General features: G+C 41.2%; 1 protein-coding gene across 6 annotated transcripts in view; it reads left to right on the top strand.

Moving 5' to 3' along the window:
- The window catches only part of DDX11 (DEAD/H-box helicase 11), a 72,190-nt gene that overhangs the window by 52,193 nt on the left and 1,689 nt on the right, over window positions 1-18,308 (top strand). For 5 of the 6 annotated variants that reach the window (XM_042468073.1, XM_042468072.1, XM_042468071.1 and 2 more), the window contains exons 15-24: window positions 818-856; window positions 1,900-2,020; window positions 2,563-2,697; window positions 3,160-3,272; window positions 9,085-9,157; window positions 11,609-11,712; window positions 15,564-15,713; window positions 16,407-16,475; window positions 16,611-16,711; window positions 16,809-16,893. In XM_042468073.1, coding sequence (XP_042324007.1) covers window positions 818-856; window positions 1,900-2,020; window positions 2,563-2,697; window positions 3,160-3,272; window positions 9,085-9,157; window positions 11,609-11,712; window positions 15,564-15,713; window positions 16,407-16,475; window positions 16,611-16,711; window positions 16,809-16,893 — 990 coding nt within the window. The remainder of the gene's footprint in view (window positions 1-817; window positions 857-1,899; window positions 2,021-2,562; window positions 2,698-3,159; window positions 3,273-9,084; window positions 9,158-11,608; window positions 11,713-15,563; window positions 15,714-16,406; window positions 16,476-16,610; window positions 16,712-16,808; window positions 16,894-18,308) is intronic. The other variant, XM_042468074.1, reaches the window with a different exon arrangement.

Genomic DNA, 18,308 nt, shown 5'->3' with positions numbered 1-18,308 from the left:
ACATTCTATTCTTTCACCTCAGGGGTCTCCCATTTTAGTCACCATTCTGTGTGTTTAAATCTAGGCCTCAGGCTCAAATGTCAGAGAGGTGATTCAGAGATGGCTTTCAGTTCTCATTCTCATCTCTTCGAGCAAATTAAAAGTTGAAGCGACAGATACTTACTTAATTCCCCTAGACATTATAAGGGAGTGAGAGTTGCTTAGCACTGGCCAAGAGCTTCCTGTTTTGGAAGAGCCCAGTATTAGTAATTTAGGAGTTATCATTTTACCATTGCCATGGTTGTGATGAAAATCATGTGGCTGCGTGTATCTTCTTTGACCTCTTCCCAAAATACCCTCCCCTGTGATTCTCCTTTAAAATATCTCCTCAACATGCTCAGGGACCCCTTCAAACTACACAGTCATTACACTGATTCCACTTTTAATTGCCATGCCTTCATTATATAGACTTTTGGGATTTACAGTTTAGGGAGGGAAATTTAGAAATATCAGCCAGAAAGTTCTAGTGCCTTATTACAAATCCCAAGATTCTATAGGATTCTATAGCAGTATGATTGTGCAGTGTGGAAGGGCCTCAGTTATCTTTAAAAGACAGGAAGTGTTTATAACCCTCCCCATTTCCAAGGTGTGGGTGGGAAATGGCACTTGTGTACTCCAAATTGGCTCATCCCTGCCCCAAAGGTAAGAAGCACCCTTAGCATGAAGTGCAAGTCAATCCTCTGCTAGTGCAATTAACAGACAATTGGGACAGTCACACTGAAGAAGCTAAACTGACAAAACAAATAACTTTTCCTCATGTTCCTTCTCCTTTTGCCAGGTTCAGCACTACTGTGAGAAAAGCCTGATCAGCCGGAAGGTAACTGTCCCTGCTTCCTTTTATCAAACAAACCTGGCTTGCCTGACCCAAAGCTTGCCTTTTAAATGCTGCTAGACATTTCCACAACACTTTCAAGCTTGTTTCTACCCCCTTCCAGACCAAAAATCTTTCTCTGTTTTGTTTATCTTCTTGGAAAGGAAATTGTGATATTTAAGATCATGCAGAGAGTATATAAAGTTCTATGTACAACATGCATATTGTTGCAGAATAGAATGTCTTTCTGTTTGTACATTCAGATTGGTGAAGGCTACATCTTGGACAATCCATAACAATGAAAATATTCATTTTTAAATTGTTTGCTGACATTTGTTTCTATGTCTGCTGTCGTTTTCTTCTCATTTGTTTTATGGATATCTTTCTAATTTTCAGTGTAATTCCAACCAATTAGGAAACCCTTAATGAATGTAGAAGTATAAAACAGTGTAGGCAATCACATTTACCCCAATACTGATACTACTGAAGTTTTAGGGTAAATACAGTACTTCCAAAACTATATCACAATGACATCACTAAATACAAAGAAGGGAGAACTTAGGGGGAGTGCTCAATGAGTGGATGAAGGCATTTATCCATTGCTCAACAATCCTTTAAAAAATCCTTTGTAGCCTTTTGATGCTAATTTAAAATGTTTGAAATTTTGTTTGGTTTAATATTAGTTTATAGTGCCTATCCATTTATTGTTCAGATATTTAGTTTGAATTTGTCTTTTTGTATGACATGCATGAGTAATTTTTAACTGGCAAAATTTTTCACAACACCTTCACTATCTCTTACTCTTAGCCATATTGGTTGATGCTTTGGAGAGTTGAAGTCCCAATATCTGATAGACAAACGATTCCCCATCTCTGTCCATTGAGCTACTGTGGCTCTAGTATTGCTGTGAAGGATAGGCCATGAAAACTATGAGATTCTGTAAAAGGACATGATGCACTGAGTTCAAATGTAATATTTTTCAGCTGTAGGATTCTCCTAGGGAAACAGTAGGATCTAATACTGATTTTTGTTTTTCCTCTTTTGGACAGTTATTTGGGTTTGTGGAAAAATATGGAGCATCTGGAGCACTGAAAATAAGAACAGCAGACCAGAAGATGGTTGGCTTGCAGAATTTCCTGGAAATCTTGAATAAGAGACAAGGGAAGGAAGGTGAGGTTGGCTGAAAATTGGTGTTTGGGAAGGAGTTGGTTTATAAGAAAGAGGACAGGAGAGACAGTTACTTTTTAATAGACAGAGGAATTCTGTTATATACATGGACCTCTTTTTCCTGTGCTTAACTTCCTCCCCTTCCTTTCAGTGGAAGCAGCAGAACCGTAGGTACATTCCTTTGAAAGAGCTCACATGCACAAGGGTGGTGCTGTGGGTGGATTCCATTCCTCAGAAAAATGATGCTTGCTGTAGCTGTCTTAAAAGCCTATGAAAATGCCAGTTAGTATGGGAGCAGCTTGGGTTTTTTTTTTCCTTGCCTAAATAATTCAATTTTGCCAAGCCAATAAGAATTTTTACATGTAAAACTCAAGTAATTATTTGTGATCTATGATGTAAACACAAAAGCTGTCTCAGCAAGGATATAGATTCCACTTCTCTTTTACATCTGTCTCATGTTAAAGACCAAATGAAAATGGTCTTCTGAACACTTTGCTCAGTATTCTGGAAACCTAGGACTAAGTTTTCCAATTTTGTCTCTACAGGGATCCCACAGGATTCCTCTGAAGAGGCTGAGAACGACCAGCCCAAAATGGTATCTCCTCTGATGCACATAGAGGGGTTCCTAGCAGCACTCACAAATGCAAATCAAGATGGAAGAGTAATCCTCACCAGGCAAGGTACTATGCATGTTGGTGCTGGTTATGTGTAAGTAAGGAAATCACTACAGTTGGTGCAGATAAATCTCAGCTGCGATTTTTCTCCTGGAGGTCAAAGCCAATGAGTATAAAGCCATTAAAAAAATCATAGTGCCTCATACCTTTTTGGAGAAATATGAAAAGCATTGGCATTGTAAAAAATAGTAAGACTTAAATGTAATGAAGTGATGAAAAACAGTACATAAGAACACTAAAATGTAACTAAGAGGTGGCAAACGTGCCTGCCAGTAACTTCTCTTTTTGAGTTTTCCTCTTAGTATGCTGACAATCTGCAGAATCAGTCTAATGGAAACCAGATGCGATCTGAGAAAGGACCACAGGCAGTGAAAGTGCTATCTGGCCACCCTTCACTGTTTTTAAAATGTAGTATTAGGGAAATTATCATTGCTAACTCTCCTAATATGTTGATATTTCCATTTCCAGGTACTCTAGCTCTCAGCAGCCTCAAGTTTCTTCTGTTGAATCCAGCAGTGCACTTTGCCAAGGTTCTGAAGGAATGTCGGGCTGTGATCATTGCTGGGGGCACCATGCAACCGGTGAGGGATGTTTTTGCTTTCTTCCAGGTGCAATAGGTTAATGTAGCATAGTGGTCCCCAAACTGTGCTATTTAAGGGATTTTGAACTTCAGCTCCCAGAATCCCAGACTATTGGGCAACATGGCAGAGGCTTCTGAGAGTCCAAAGCTGAAGTCCAAAGCCTCTTAAAGGGCACATTTTGAAGACACTGATGAAGCATTTGTAGCATGGCGAAGGGAGTTACTGGAATGTAGTGTGATGCTGGCTGGGAACCAGAAAGAAGATGTGATAAACTGGCCAGGAGTGCCCTCATGAGGCTGGGGTGGTAACTAGTATTGTAATATTGTAGTGGGCAACATATGAAGCCACATCAATCATGGGATGCTTTTCTTAACACAATCACAAGGATTCATTGGTGTGTTGGCTATATTTTTAAAGAAGACATATTTCTTCTTATTCTTTTGAACAATGCTGTGATAGGCTAGATTTGTTTAAAAATGTTGCCCTGTTTATTAGAGAAATTAAGGTAAGGTACAGAGATGTATGTAATGTATAGTCATTGTAATAAGTTAAGTGATCTTTTTGGAACGGGTAAAGGTATGGAATATGGGAAGTGATGTGATTGGCTGAGAAGTTGAAGGGATTTTTTTTTAAAAGGTTAGGTTGAAATTAGTGAGTCAGAGTAAAAGATACAACAGTCAGTTAGGAATAGGATTTAGAAATGTTAAGACAGGGTCAGAGACAGATTAGTTAGAGTCAGGTCAAATAGGGGTTGAACAGACTGGCAAAAAGAGCTGGTGTTGTAGCGGCATGGGGGCATGATGTTCAGACAGCAGCAACGGCTGACCGCACGTGCGGCAGCTTCATAGCATTTCTGTGGTGTGGCGTTTGCACACACTGCGCTGCAGAAACATGGAAAAGCTGCCACTGTGGTGGCAAAGGCAGTTTTCCCCGCCCCAAAGAGGAGCAGCATTTTGCCACTTCTTTTTGAAGTGGAAAAACGCTCGATTGGGGCCACAGCATGTGGTTGCTGCAGCCCTGATCCGGCGAGCAAAGGGCAGCGCAAAGCTACTCCTTTGGGGTGGTCTGTTTCACCCCATAGTTAGGATTAGGAGTGAGAGATGGGAAATGCAAGATAGTTTGTTAAGTTTTTCATATGTTAAATAAGGAATTTTAACTGTCTGTTGAACTTCTGTAATTATATTTTGTATTTTACACTTGTGCCTCTGAGAATACTACATAAAGGTTACTGGAACAGCTGAGTTCAGGCACACAGTGTCTATGGTGACAGCCAAAGTGAACTGTCAGAATGAGTGTATAAGAGAGTTAAAGGGGTGAAGGAAAAACAGGCCCTAAGAGAAAACATGAATTCTCTTTTGGTTTCTACTTGAAATAATCTAAAATATTATACTGTGCTCTCAAGAATCAAAATATTGCTCAGTAGTTTTTAAGATAACCTTGTAAAGAAGACCAGTATATTGTATGTTGACTTTTTGAGGCTGAGAGAAAGAGGCTTGAATTTGTAACTCAGGGAACAATTGGAACTGTGGAGTCCCAAATCTCTTGAATTTAGGGTTTCCATAATTCTCTACTATAAACTGGGACAAAATGTAGGACAAAATTTAGACCAAAATGTAGGGCAATGGTAGGATAATATTTATCCCAAAATGTAGGACATTTAAGGGCCTCCATTTTTCTTAAATGTCCTACATTTTGGGCTAAATTTTATCCTACCATTGTCCTACATTTTGGTTTAAATTTTGTCCTACATTTTGTCCCAGTTTATAGTAGAGAATTATGGCAACCCTACAATTCCTTTCACTGTGCTACACTGCCTCTCTTGTCTTTCCAATAACTTTGTGTGCTAGCTTTGCCAAAGACAGGGATGGTGAAGCAGCTGAATGATCTAATACCAGTGTGCTGTGACAAAAAGTAAATTTGAAGTAGCAACTTCCTGGCTTATGGAACACACTAAGCCCGTTGTATTAGCTTTCTCCAAATTTAAATCCTACCTTTTTTTCTGATCTATCTTAAAAGCTGTACAGCAGCCAGATCATGAGATGTTGAAGCACATCCAGTTAAATCACAAGTAGCATGATTTGTTTCCTCCCATCCCATTCTCCCCAGAAGCAAGACATTGGCCTGTTACAGACAGCCAAAATAAAGCTGCTTCGAGTCACAGTGGAGGTATGGTGTTTCAATGATCATGCTTCCTAAGAGTCCAGAAGTTGCACCAAAGCCATGCTCCAGCCCTAAGGACTGGAGCGTGGCTTTGGTGTGGCTTCTGGACTCTTAGGACGCATGCATCATTGAAACACCATACCTCCACTGTGACTTGAAGCAGCTTTATTTTGGCTGTCTGTAACAGGCCATTATAACTTTTGTGAATCTCTGTGGACGATGGCTTCCTCCTGATAAATTCAGTAGTGTGTCCCCTTTAGGTAACTGTTTCCTTAGTCTTTTGGCTCACTCTACCATCATCTTCCTGCCTCCCACATATATTCATTTTAAAATTTGATTTACTCTCAAGAGTGTGCAGTTTGCCCTGTTTCTTCAGGGCTTCTGCAGCTTTTGACAAGCCCTGGATCCTGATTCTTTATGCATGACCTTAAAACAATGATCTTGCCGGGAGGGGCCTTTTCAGAAAAATCAGGATTTCAGTAACACCACAGTGGCAGGAGCCATCTCTGTGAGGCTCTGTTATATCTGAGCTGTCACCATTGGCAGAAGATAAGTGGTGCCTCCAGTGCAGAGGATGGGAAAGAAGTAAATCTGTGCATGTATGGCCAGGAAATCCCAGTTGCAGGAGGCTGTGCTGGACAACTTAAACTGGTCTGCTTGTGGCAATGTTTCATGTTGTATCCAAACCCAGTGATGTTAAACATTTTGGTTACAACCTTTTTCTGACTCAAGTGTGTTGAGAACTGGGGGCAATTATTTTGTATGGCAGCTCTTTTGTCAGAGAAATGATAGGGGAGCGCAGATCAAAATGAACCCAGGATGTAGAGAGTCCCTTATATAAGGCCTCACTTTGGTTTATTATTAATAAGGTCTTCAGTCAGGCTTACGTTGGTTTCCTAACCAGTTGAAACAAATCAATGTTTCAGTCCAGTAAGCACAATAGTTCAGCAGGGGAACTTGCTGTTAGAGACCGGGGCTGTGTAGAACCAGAAGTGGCAGCAGAATTTCTCTAAACCCAAACGCCCACCCCATTCAAAACACCAAATCTAGTCCATCCCATTAAAAAAAAAAACCTACTTAAGTGTGCTGCTTATGGCTTGTGTGCCTTTGAAAAAAGGAGCCTTGTTGGTCTATGAAGTCTAGATAAGTGGTGGGAGAGTAATCAGGAATCAGGAAGAGATTTAAACCTGCAAACGCTCCCTCTTGCTTTCTGAGAGCTTCTCCATCTGTGATATACAGTATAGTGCTAAATCTCTAAAATTATTTTATATCTATATAGCAGATTTTTTAGCTACATGTTCTGGAAAAGATATCCTAATTTTTCTCTCAGTCTCTCCCATCTTACTCATTCTTTGAAGCTGGCATCTTGTTAGTGTAAATCAGGCTAATGTCTGCATATGTCTCTTATCTATTGATGTGTGGGTTGGTTTTCCTTTCTTCACCTCCTCCACACCAGGACCTACCATAGAGTTGCTTCAGACACACCGCACCCCAGGCATTCCATGCCTGGTGGCGAGTAGTGGGGATCAGAGAAATGTCTGGCTCTGGCTCTGCAGCCAGAGGTGAAATGATCACATCATCTGCTGAGACTTCTGGAGGACCCCAGCAGACTTCAGTGGAGGATGTAATAATTTCAAGTCTGGCTAAAGGGACGTAGCCAGATGCTTCTCCAAACTTTCACTACTGCAGGTTTCCTTCAGTCCTCAAACTTCTAGCATTGCAGAAAGTGAGACATTAAAAATAGTTCACATTTAGAATGCTTGTATTTGCTGTTTCTTTGCCTGCCCCTTTTCTTTGGATGCCTAAACTGCATTTTTCAATGGTCGACTGAGGTTTTATGTGATTGCAATGCTTAAAATTTGGAAAGGAAAATTTCAGGAATGAGAAATATGTGGCCCTCCAGATGTTAAGCTATAGCTACCAGCCAGTGTGATGTTAGTGAGGGCTGCTGTGAGTTTCAGGTTAACATTTGGAAGGCCATATGTTGTCCATCCCTGGTCTAGAGCATGCTTCATGAAGGAATTACAAAACCTTGTGATGGATACGTATCCAAACCAGAAATGGAACACAGGAGAGGGCAGAAGCAACAGGGAGAAATGGCTCTTTTAAAACTACTATAATCATCTGATGATGTGGCACTGCAAGACCACATGGTGGCACTACAGTTCTTCCTTTAGTGGACTGGCTAGCAGGGATGAAGATGATGTTGTACCATCTGGAACTGCAAGTCAGGTGGAACAAAAAGCTGGAAGAGCAGTCAAGGTATCAGATGTATTTATGACACGTGGAAAGGCAGAGCTTGTGATGGGTTTGTCGTTGCTTATAAATCTGGCACAAGATAAACAGTTAAACGAATGCAAATGTGATGATCTGTCCTTCCGTGTTTGTAATGCATGTGGTCTGTGGTATACTTCAACTGAGATGCTGAATGCATGCAGGAGTACAGCCTGTCTTAAGACCTTTCAATTGATCTGGATTTGTAGTCGGCATGGGTGCAGCATCCCTGCCAGCATAGAGATGGGTAAATGTGGCAATGGAGCCACATGCAGACTCCCCATGGCTATTTTTGCAGTTCTTAGCTCCCCCAGGTACCCTGAACTTTCTATTTTCTTACCAAAAAGAAAGGTTAATTGCATCTCCTAGATGCCTCAGGAAGTGGTGATTCCACTCTTTGGTATCTTTCAAGTTCCCACTGTGTTGCTTTACCATAAGTCCCTTCCCCAATAAAAATAATTTTATAGCTCTTCAATGTGCTTTCAAGCACACAAGCATCTCAGAAACCCGAGAATTTCTGGAAATGCTGTCCAGGGAAAGGACTTCCATTTCTTCTATGGCTCTATCTTCCTCTTCATGCATGTGAATTGATGGTGATCCTATGGCTTTCTAGATGTTGTTGGACAAGAAGTCCCAGGAGCCCATTGCCAGTATAGCCAATAATGAGGAGTACTGTACTGGGAGTTGCAATCCAACCTCTGGAGGGCTACATAATTTCCACCACAAAGTGAATTTTGGAAATAAGAGATCCATGTCATTTGTATAACATGTAGAGTCTTAGTTGGAGCCCCCATAACTGAGTAGTAGAACCACATCCTTTGCCTTCTTGGAGAGCTGAAAGCAGGCAGAGGAGGTAGTATGAGACTTGATGGATCAAAAATTTATCAGACAGCTTTGGAAAATTACTGTTTAGGGCTATAGCTACAGAATCTTCCATGTGAAAAAAGTTACTCTTGGGCTAACTCTTGGAATCTCCTAGCTAACACGGGACCCTTCCCTATGGAATCCTCCTGGCAGCTTCAGTCAAACAAGACATCATTCAATCTTTTTGTTTTCTTTTTAAGGGGATTTCTTTTTCTTGTAACTTCTGAGAGAATATAGGAAGGTTACCAATGGAAAGCAATGAACATCATCACAGTTATTCCATAACATTCTGGAAATTGGCAGTGTGTTTGCCCAGTTAGCGCCTGAAAAGCACTGATTGGGCAAAGCCCTGGAAAGTCCCTCTGACTTATATATGGCAGCTCTCAGGGAAGTAGTAAGGTCAAGTTATGTTATTGAATATGCAGTTAAACAAAGAGTGGGGAACACTTAGTAGTTAAGCTTTTAAAAGTTTTATTTTTTTTAAAACCAAAATGTTTTGCTGTGTGGATTGCAGGTGGCTGATTTCCGGGAACAGCTGCTCCTGTGTGCAGGTGCCAGTACTGAGAGGATTGAAGAGTTCTCATGTGGTGAGCTTTTTTTTTTTTCAGCCGAGGATGTGCTTTTTGTGCCACAAATCGCAATGGGTGGGCCCTGCCTGGCAGATGGTGTGGCACTGTGTGTGGTAGGGCTTTGCTTGCTCCTTTCTTTCCTGCCAAAATGCCACAGCTGACAGAAACTCTGATTGCCTTTCAACTCTGGCTGTGCTTTACATGAGGAACCTTTGCCAGAATCAGCTGGCAAAAGCAGCTGTGTTTACATGCCTCTGAAATAGAGGTTGAGAGGAAGAGAATTGTATATTTCTTTAAACCAAGAAGGGAAATGTAATTGTAGCATCAATGGTCTGCATACTTACTTGAGGAGTAAATTCCTATGAACTGAGTGCAACTTGTATTATATCCCACATGTATGTGTAAGGTTGGACAATATATCTATGACAAATGAGAATGGTCAGAAATGTGTTGATCATTCTTGTTCAGGATGCCAACCAACTGGACTCATTTCTAAGATACTCCAATCCATACCACATTTTCTTTGGCTTTTTGCTTTCCACTTCCCAACATTTTGTAAACATTCAGTGCTGACTATTGGTAAGTATGCAGCGTCCTCTGTGGGTGCTTTTAGGCTTTATTTTATTTGCCTCGCCCTTTTAAAACAAGCCCTTTGGAGGTTTTTGTACTTCTGCAAACCTCCAGGTTCCCCTAGGTGTGTTAATACCTCCTCCTTGTATGTGGGTGGTTTTGTTTTGTTTACATAAGGACAGGTGCTTAAAGAAGTTCACTGTTAGTATATACATGATGTTACTAGAGAGTTGAGCCATCTTTTTTCCCCTTTTGCCAACGCAGAGGCAATTTAGGGTGGTATTTCAAAGGCTTGTTATCTTTTGAAGACACTTGGATGCTTAGCATATTGTCATGGAAACATGTTTGGTTTTTTCCTCCAAATGTTCATGTTGAGAATCAATGACAGGGAACTGACAGTCAGTGACTGGCATCCTGTTAGTGGCATACACAAGTGTAAGTTAACCTTATGCTTGAATATGCATATTTGTGATGTCTATGGAAGTTGGTATCCCCTCCCTCCCTCCTCAATAACCAAAGTGCCCCACCTACCATTGGGGCACTCACACCCCCATCAACCATGGCTAATGGAGAGCAAGGGGGATTACAGATGCTTCTGGTCATGCCCCCACAGTAAGAAGCAAAATAATTACATCAGACACTGAGACCTCTGCAAGTGATGTAATCTGGCTACTGGGACATAACCAAAGGGTCCCCCTATTCTTTATCCCTTTTCTCCACAAGGCACAGAATGTCTGGAGGTGGGGGAGGTCTGTGATGGTTCAGTATAATGTAGTTCTTTATACAGAACTATTGCAGTACAGTCATCCCTCCATATTTACAGCTTTGATATTTGTGGATTTGATTATTCACAGATTTCATTAATATGTTCTCTCTAGGACTGTCTAGGTCCTCCAGTGCAACTCTGTGGTCAACTTTAACTAAAAGTTGTACTGAAAGACCATTTGTAGCTACTCCAGTACCATTCTATGGTCAGTGTATGTTGGACATTGACCACAGAGTTGCACTGGAGGACCTAGAGAGTCCAAGAGAGGTGTCCCCTCAGGTAAAAACAGTGTTTTTGTTATTTGTGGTTTTTCCATATTCATGGGGATCTTGTTCCCCTAACCCTAGTGAATATGGAGGGAAAACTGTATATTGACCCATGCAGAATTTTGGTGACCAGCATGGCTAATCAGAGCTTGGGAAAGCGGGAGTATAGCTTCAGGGACCCAGATGAGTTGAGAGGTGATAAACAAATGCTTTAAATAAATGCATACATAAATAGGTAGTACAGAAATAACTTTCTCTTTCTAAATCTCAGGGCAGAATTGGTACAGATTTACTGAAAGTGCTGCTTTTCCTACCACTGCTGAGGATCATGATCAAACCCACCTGTAGTCTCATCACAATTTTTTTTCCTTTTTCTTCACAGCTTTACTTGAATTTTTACGAAGTATCAGGAATTAAACATTTACTGAGATGCATTTCAAAACATTCAGACTTAGCAGTAGGTTCAGATCTATCTTTTGCCTGCCCCTAGTTCAAATTATTCTCCCCCCCCCTCTTTGTCAGTTATTCTCATTGATCTGTAGTTTCTGCTTTAGATTGTTTAAATACTGGTGGGACAAGGGTTTGTTTCTCATGCTCTTTCCTAAGCTATTGAACACCACTGCATGGACTAAGAATATTTGGGTCCATGACTTTTTACATGATTGGTGAGCCTTTGGCCCTCTAGATATTTTGGATTACAACTCCCAAAAACCTCAGCCAAGATCCTGTGTGGTAAGAGGTGATGGGAGATGTAGACCAAACCTCTGGAAGGGGAACTGTTCTCCCTCCCAGGTTACAAGCACTCATAAAGAGATGGCTGTTCAGCTTCCCTGTTTCTAATTTCTTCTGCCTCTTGGTTGTTATCAGGTCATGTGATTCCTCCAGACAACATTTTACCCATTATCCTCTGCAGTGGCCCAGCCAACCAGCAGCTGGAATTCACCTATGAGAAGAGAAGCCTGCCTCAGATGGTCAGTATTTTTATCACTTGCTTTGGTTCTTCAGAAACCCTAACTTCATGTTTGAGCTCATTGAAGGAGAGAATGGCTGGACTGGGATGGTATTCATATATTAACAAGGTTTTACAGAATTGCTGCTGTTGAGAATCAGGACCAGGATTTAGAAAGTCTTCACTGATTTGGAGATTGATTCTTGGGGGGAAAAAACGTTTACATTTATATTTGTTTATTGTCAAATGTAAAAGGGGGAATTGGCAATATGCATGCTCCATACAACTCCTCTGGGATGTCTTATGTGGAACAAAACTTGTACTGCTTTTAGATACAGGCCTACCTCATAGTTGTACCAGCTTAGAGTTCTAACAGGATTCTTTACATTGTAGGTATAGAACCTTTAGCATGAACACTGTACGTTCCTTGTCTTGAACCTCTGTGCATTTGTTGAACTACAGCTTCTATCGTCCCACCTAAACATTAGCAAGAATTTCCTGACACTAAGAGCTGTTTGACAGTGGGATACACTGCCTCAGAGAGTGGTGGAGTCTGCTTTTTTGGAGGATTTTAAACAAAGTTTGGATGGCCGTCTGTCAAGGGTGCTTTGATTGAGTTTTCCTGTATTGCAAGGGATTGGTCTGGATGGCCTTTGTGGTCTCTTCCAACTCTGTTATCTATTATTCTATCTCTAAGTTGTGATAATGATGGGAGTTGTGGTCCAATAACATCTGGGGACCCCAGACTGTGCTGGAGGTTCCTTTTTCTCACTGTTGGTTATTTAATAGAATTAATGGATCCACAAAGAACTTTACAATTTGTACAGCCCATGCAAAAGTTCCACTGGTAACCTGCCTTTCACATGTTATGGGTGAAATAGGGATGTATTTTTATAGAAAATACCTTCTGTGTTGAACATATACAGATGTGGGTAGTTGCCTTACTGCACTCAGATAATTGGTCCATTGAATCCAGAATTATTTATCCTGAATGGTAGTGGCTCGTTACATTCTCAAGCAACACATCTGAAGCCAGAAGTGAGAACCAGTGGCCCACTAGATGTCAGTGGACTCTAAAGGCCATCATCCCCAGACAGCATTGTCAATAGTGGGAATGACAGGAGTTGAAATCACAGCCTTAGAAGGCTACAGGTTCCCCTTCTCAACTATTGTAGCATGGCTACCCCTCAGATGCTTTGAACTGGAGACAGGAGATTTTGAATCTAGCTGTTGGACAATTTAGCTGCTGAAGCAGTCTGAAGCAACATATAGTACTCGGCTTCTGAGTCACAGAGTAAACTTGTGTCTTTCTCCTTGTCGTGTTTAAAATTAGGCAGGCAAAATATAGGAAAGACGGAATGTTCCTTCCCCATGTAAATATATGACTGGTGCCCTGAGTACAGGCTTTTAAGCCAGTTTTTTTTAACAAACTATCTCTTTTTTGTGGAGAAACTGTGTGGAATTTTTAAAGCTACTTTATTATTTATAGGGATGCTAGTTTAAAAAGTTGTTTAAATTGTTTAAATTGACACAAGGACGCTGTGGACCTGCCAAAGGTGTGAAAATGCTGTTTTAAATTGTAATTGTATTTTATTATGATGTGATTTTAAAGGCTTATACTTTTATTAGACTGTGATTTTATGTCTCTGCCCTAAATGAAAAAATGAAGAAATATTTCACATGCCTTGTTTGAAGGGAACAGGCAGCAGAAGCCTCTTTACCCAAGAGCCTGTTGACAACATAGAGCGGGTTCTGAAGGATTCTTGAAACAAGCTCTGAGAGCCCTGTGAGGGCTTTGGACTAATCGTTTTTGTCAATGGCAGTGATATCCATACAAACGATGTCAGAAACGACACCAGAAGCCTGTGAGCTGTGCCAGGCACTAGCCATAGCTAGGCATAACTAGGTGGTGCTTTATCAACCATGTTTGCATTAGGCCTTACAGTTTTGTCTCTGTCATCCCCTTGCTGCCTTCCATGCTATGCTTCTCTGTCAAATTGACATTACCAGGGTTGCTTGCTATATTGAAAAACTATAGCAACGGGCAGGTGGAGAGAACATACATTTTCTAGTCTATTCTATTGTCATGATATTTCCATATTGGTTCCTCTTACTGGTTTTTGATACTGGGTTACCATTTTCTCCCAGTATGCCTTATCAGCAGCATGGCAAAACTGCCTTTGTAACTTGAGGGGAGTTCTCAGGAGTGTTTCACATGCCAAGAGTGCAGGATCTCTTTCAGCCCAAGAAAAAGTTCCATTCCAGTGGTGGTGGGAAATAAAGAGTTGGGACTCAAAAGACCAACAATGTTTCAGTTTAAAGTTCTTTGTGTCAGTGAGTAAGTCTTGTGTTTAATGTTCCTTCAAGTTATTTGTTGATGGCAACACCATGAATTTCATAGGATTTTCTTATGTAAGCTATATGCGAGATGTGGTTAGCCTTTGCCTTTCTCTGAAATGTAGCCCACAGCACCTGGTAGGTATTTCATGGTGGTCCCCATCCAAGTCCTGACCCTGTTTATCTTCCAAGATCAGATGAGATCTGGTGCCTTCCGGATATTTAGGCCTTTGGGGAAGGTATTTATTATATTGTAGGGTAACTGATTAATGGAAGGACACTCTATTCAGCTGGAGCTTGTCCATTGCTTGAGCTGTTTGGATTTTTTCCATAAGAAATTGTGGTTGCTTTATAGTAGGCCTTTTTTAACCTAGGACAGTTGGCCATACTGGCTGGGGGAGGGATGATGGAAATTGCATCCAACACTGCTGAAATGCACTGTATTGGAGAGGTCTGCGCTATAGAGAGAACACTAAAATTATTGCCTTTCCCCCCTGCCTTGATATTTCTTGCCTGGTGACCCTACCCTGCTGGGCTTGTTACATAGCCCAGGGATTGACTGATTTGTTATATGAGCAAACAAAGGAGTGAATGAACATTTTTAATTGTTCATTAAAACAGTGGTACTCAAACTTTTTACCCTTGAGATCCACCTTTACATCTTTGCATGGACGTTGTGCCCCCCCTTGATGTAGTATACAAATAGAAATACTTTGTTTATTTACTGTGCATATTTTCATTCACACATTCATGTATATCCATATTTTAATATTTTATAAGGAAATAACATTGTTTAAATTAGAACTGTTTTATTTAAATAAATTCAATAGTTAACACATGTTTACATTTTACACATAAAAAGTTGGGGAGGAGGCAGAGGGATCAGGGCTTTGTGCCCCCCCCCCTCCCAGGTCCTGCCCCACAATTTGAGAACCACTGCATTTAAAATCTCAACATGGTTTGCGATTAAAAAGAAGAAAAAGAAACCCCTAGTTCATACTTGGGAGATGGAGATGGGGCAGAGCACCTCTCTTTCTCTCTTCCTCTCTGTCCTCCGATCCCATGCTATCTTTTGTGAGAATTGTTTCCCAAAGGCTCAATTTGATGTACTGGAGCTATGCTGTTGAAGGATATTGATGCCTGTCTGTCATTCAGGTTAACTTGCTAGAAAGGACACAGCAGTGGATGAATGATGAGTTGGCAAACCAAACCCAGTGCATATATATTAAGTAGAGTTCAGTTATCTGATACCTTGCCCTAAGACAGAGGCAAGCAGCTTCTAAGAGTGTGTGGTATAGGGACACTGGTACCACTGAATTCACTGGGGATTGTACCCTCCTAACACTATGTTTCATCTTGAGCAAGGTGTGTGCCTTGTTTGAAAGCAGAATCATTCCTCTCTTTTCACCAGCATGTTGCTGAAATTTGGCTTTGGAGGAAAGGATGAAAGTGGGTAGTAGGAGAGTCTGCATTTGGGTTGTCCACTTTTACCCTAAAGATCTTGATAGTCAGTTATATTCTTTTTTCCCCCCTCAGATGGAGGAAACTGGCAGGATTCTTTGCAACATGTGTAACATTGTCCCTGGTGGGATGGTGTGCTTCTTTCCTTCCTATGAGTATGAGAAGCAGGTATACATGCACTGGGGGAAGACAGGGCTGCTAACCCAACTGGCTTCAAAGAAAAAGGTAATTGCCCAGCCAGTGCTGCAACTGGTGCTTTGAAATGGAAGCAGAGCATTCTTAAAACCAAATGATTATTGGCTGATTAGGGGCCTCTGCTCAGAGTGTTTATCTCTTTCTTTACATTGTTCCCATTTTCTGCACAGTAGAGCGAAGAGGACATTTATATGGCAAATCCCAACCCAATAATGAATAAATTATTCTTGCTGGGCGACTGATCATTTGTGCTTGGATCTAAATTAGACTAACTGCTGTTACATGGTTTCTGGCAGTGCAGAGAGCATAGCATATTTGCTTAGGATTCAAATGGAAACTGTACAAGACAAACTGGAATCAGGGACTTTGTAATTTTTTATTATTACTATTTTGCCAATCAAAAGTTACATTTCTATAAACTGAATAGTCAAATATTGCATTCCCATTCTGGGTTCCATTTCTTCATCACACCAATTATAAGGAAGAACCAAAGCCCATGAATGAAGATGGTGGTACATAAGAAAAGGAACAGCCTTTTGATCTCATAGTAAACCTGTGACATGAGTATGGCTTAGAGTTTGCTTTTACCCCACTCTGTCCTGTGAGTGTCATAATCAAGTAGGGATTTGTACAGTAGTTTTGTGCATAAAAGAACTTAAATCAGAGTCAGGTTGTTGGGATTCTGCTTACTGAATAGTAAGTAACACATTATGCCCTTAACAGATATTTCAGGAACCCAAGAGTGCTAACCAAGTGGAGCAGGTGTTGGCTGAGTATGCCAAGTGCATCAAGGTGAGTGAGTGAGGACTGGCAGGCTCCTATGTACTGGGGAAGGGTATGCCCTTGGAGTTGAGCACAGCTTTTGTTCTCTTACTTCTTCTCCAGCCTGTTGACACTTTCCACCATGCTCTTCTTTTCTTGATACAGCGTTGCAGCCAAACAGTGGGACCCATGACAGGTGCATTGCTGTTTTCAGTAGTTGGTGGGAAAATGAGTGAAGGAATCAATTTTTCTGATGACCTAGGAAGGTAAACAATTGGCTTGTGAACAATAGACGTGGTGTATTTTATCTGTTTGTTTTATCTGTCTGTGTCATCACTGCCTAATTTCTCAATGCCCCCTCAGGTGTGTGATTATGGTGGGCATGCCCTACCCCAACATCAAGTCTCCAGAACTTCAAGAGAAAATAGCATATCTTGATAAGACAATGGTAAGAGCCCCCACCTATTTTCTGCTTGGTCTGCTTGTTCAGACAATGTTCTGAAAAAAACAATCCAAGAGTATGCTTTCCTCATAAGGATCTCTCTTTTCACTGTTCTGACTTGCTGCGCTGTCAGTGAAAAGCAGATGGAAGGAAAAATGCTCCCAGTGTGTCTATGCCTGCATGGCCTATAATAATTCTGGCTGGGAAGTTCTGGGAGTTGAATTCCAAAGTGACTTAACTGTTTCCTTATGGCAACCACATAAATTATAAAATTAACACATGCTTTCCATCTGACTACAAGGAAGCTGTCTCTGTACTGAACCCGTGTCTGATGTCAGTAATGGACTGGATGAGGGCAAACAAATTGAGCTTTAATCCAGACAAGATAGAGGTTCTTCTGATCAGTCGTAGGACAGATCAGGGTATAGGGACTTTGCTTGTGCTGGATGAGTTTACACTCCCCCTGAAATCTCAGGCTTACAGCTTGGGTGTGCTCCTGGACTCAACTCTGATCCTGGATGCCCAGGTTTCAGCAGTGGCCAGTAGTGCATTTACACAATTAAAACTAGTGTGCCAGCTGTGCACATTCTTTGAGACGCCAGACCTGGCTGTGGTTACACATGCCTTGATTACAACCCATTTGGACTCTTCTTGCCATGCCCACCACCTCTCCAGAGCCTTCAGAGGCAGAGGAGCAACTCAGGCAGCAGAGGACTCTTCTTGCTACACCCACTCACACCCCATTTGGACTACTGTAACACACTCTATGTGGGGTTGCCTTTGGAAACTATTTGGGAACTACAACTACAGCTACATAGAGAGTCAAACAGGGGACTCCTTTGCTTACTTGAGCTGAAAATTAATTATGAACAAGATGAGGGGAGACTGTGCATATTTTATTTTGCTTGACTGATTTATTGTTACTTTATGTTTCAATATCATTCATTCATGATGCATGTGTGAACATGCCTTTAATGCTGCTAGTGGAGCCATGGGCAGTTTGTTGCATTAGGAAAGGTATTATACTGTTATTTTCCTGTTGCAAAAGGATTTGTTTTTGGAAAACAGGGCAGTAAAGAGAAGAGATGTTTCCCAGATTTCTAAGTAGCCAGTTCCCTGTTCTGTTCCTGTAGGACTTACAGCAGCTAAACACTAATGGTGTTGTAGATTTTTGTCTTTATTGGCTTTCAAAGACATTTGATCTTTGTTTCTGCCCTCCAGCAGTTTGTCCTTGCCCTAGGCATCCTGATGGTGTCTTTCTGATTTCATTAGGGCAGTGCACGTTCTTTATGGGCCCATCCTTTTAAGTAGTTTCAGATAGGAGTGGTAATGTAACCTGACACAACTACCTGGCCAAAATGTCTTTCTGTCCAGCCTCTTATACTTTTTCAGACTCCTCTGCTTCTTTGGGATGTTAGTAC

This window comes from Sceloporus undulatus, chromosome 5, assembly GCF_019175285.1.
Source record: "Sceloporus undulatus isolate JIND9_A2432 ecotype Alabama chromosome 5, SceUnd_v1.1, whole genome shotgun sequence".
In the NCBI taxonomy this organism is placed as follows: domain Eukaryota; kingdom Metazoa; phylum Chordata; class Lepidosauria; order Squamata; family Phrynosomatidae; genus Sceloporus; species Sceloporus undulatus.
This window is presented reverse-complemented; position numbering and strand designations above follow the sequence as displayed.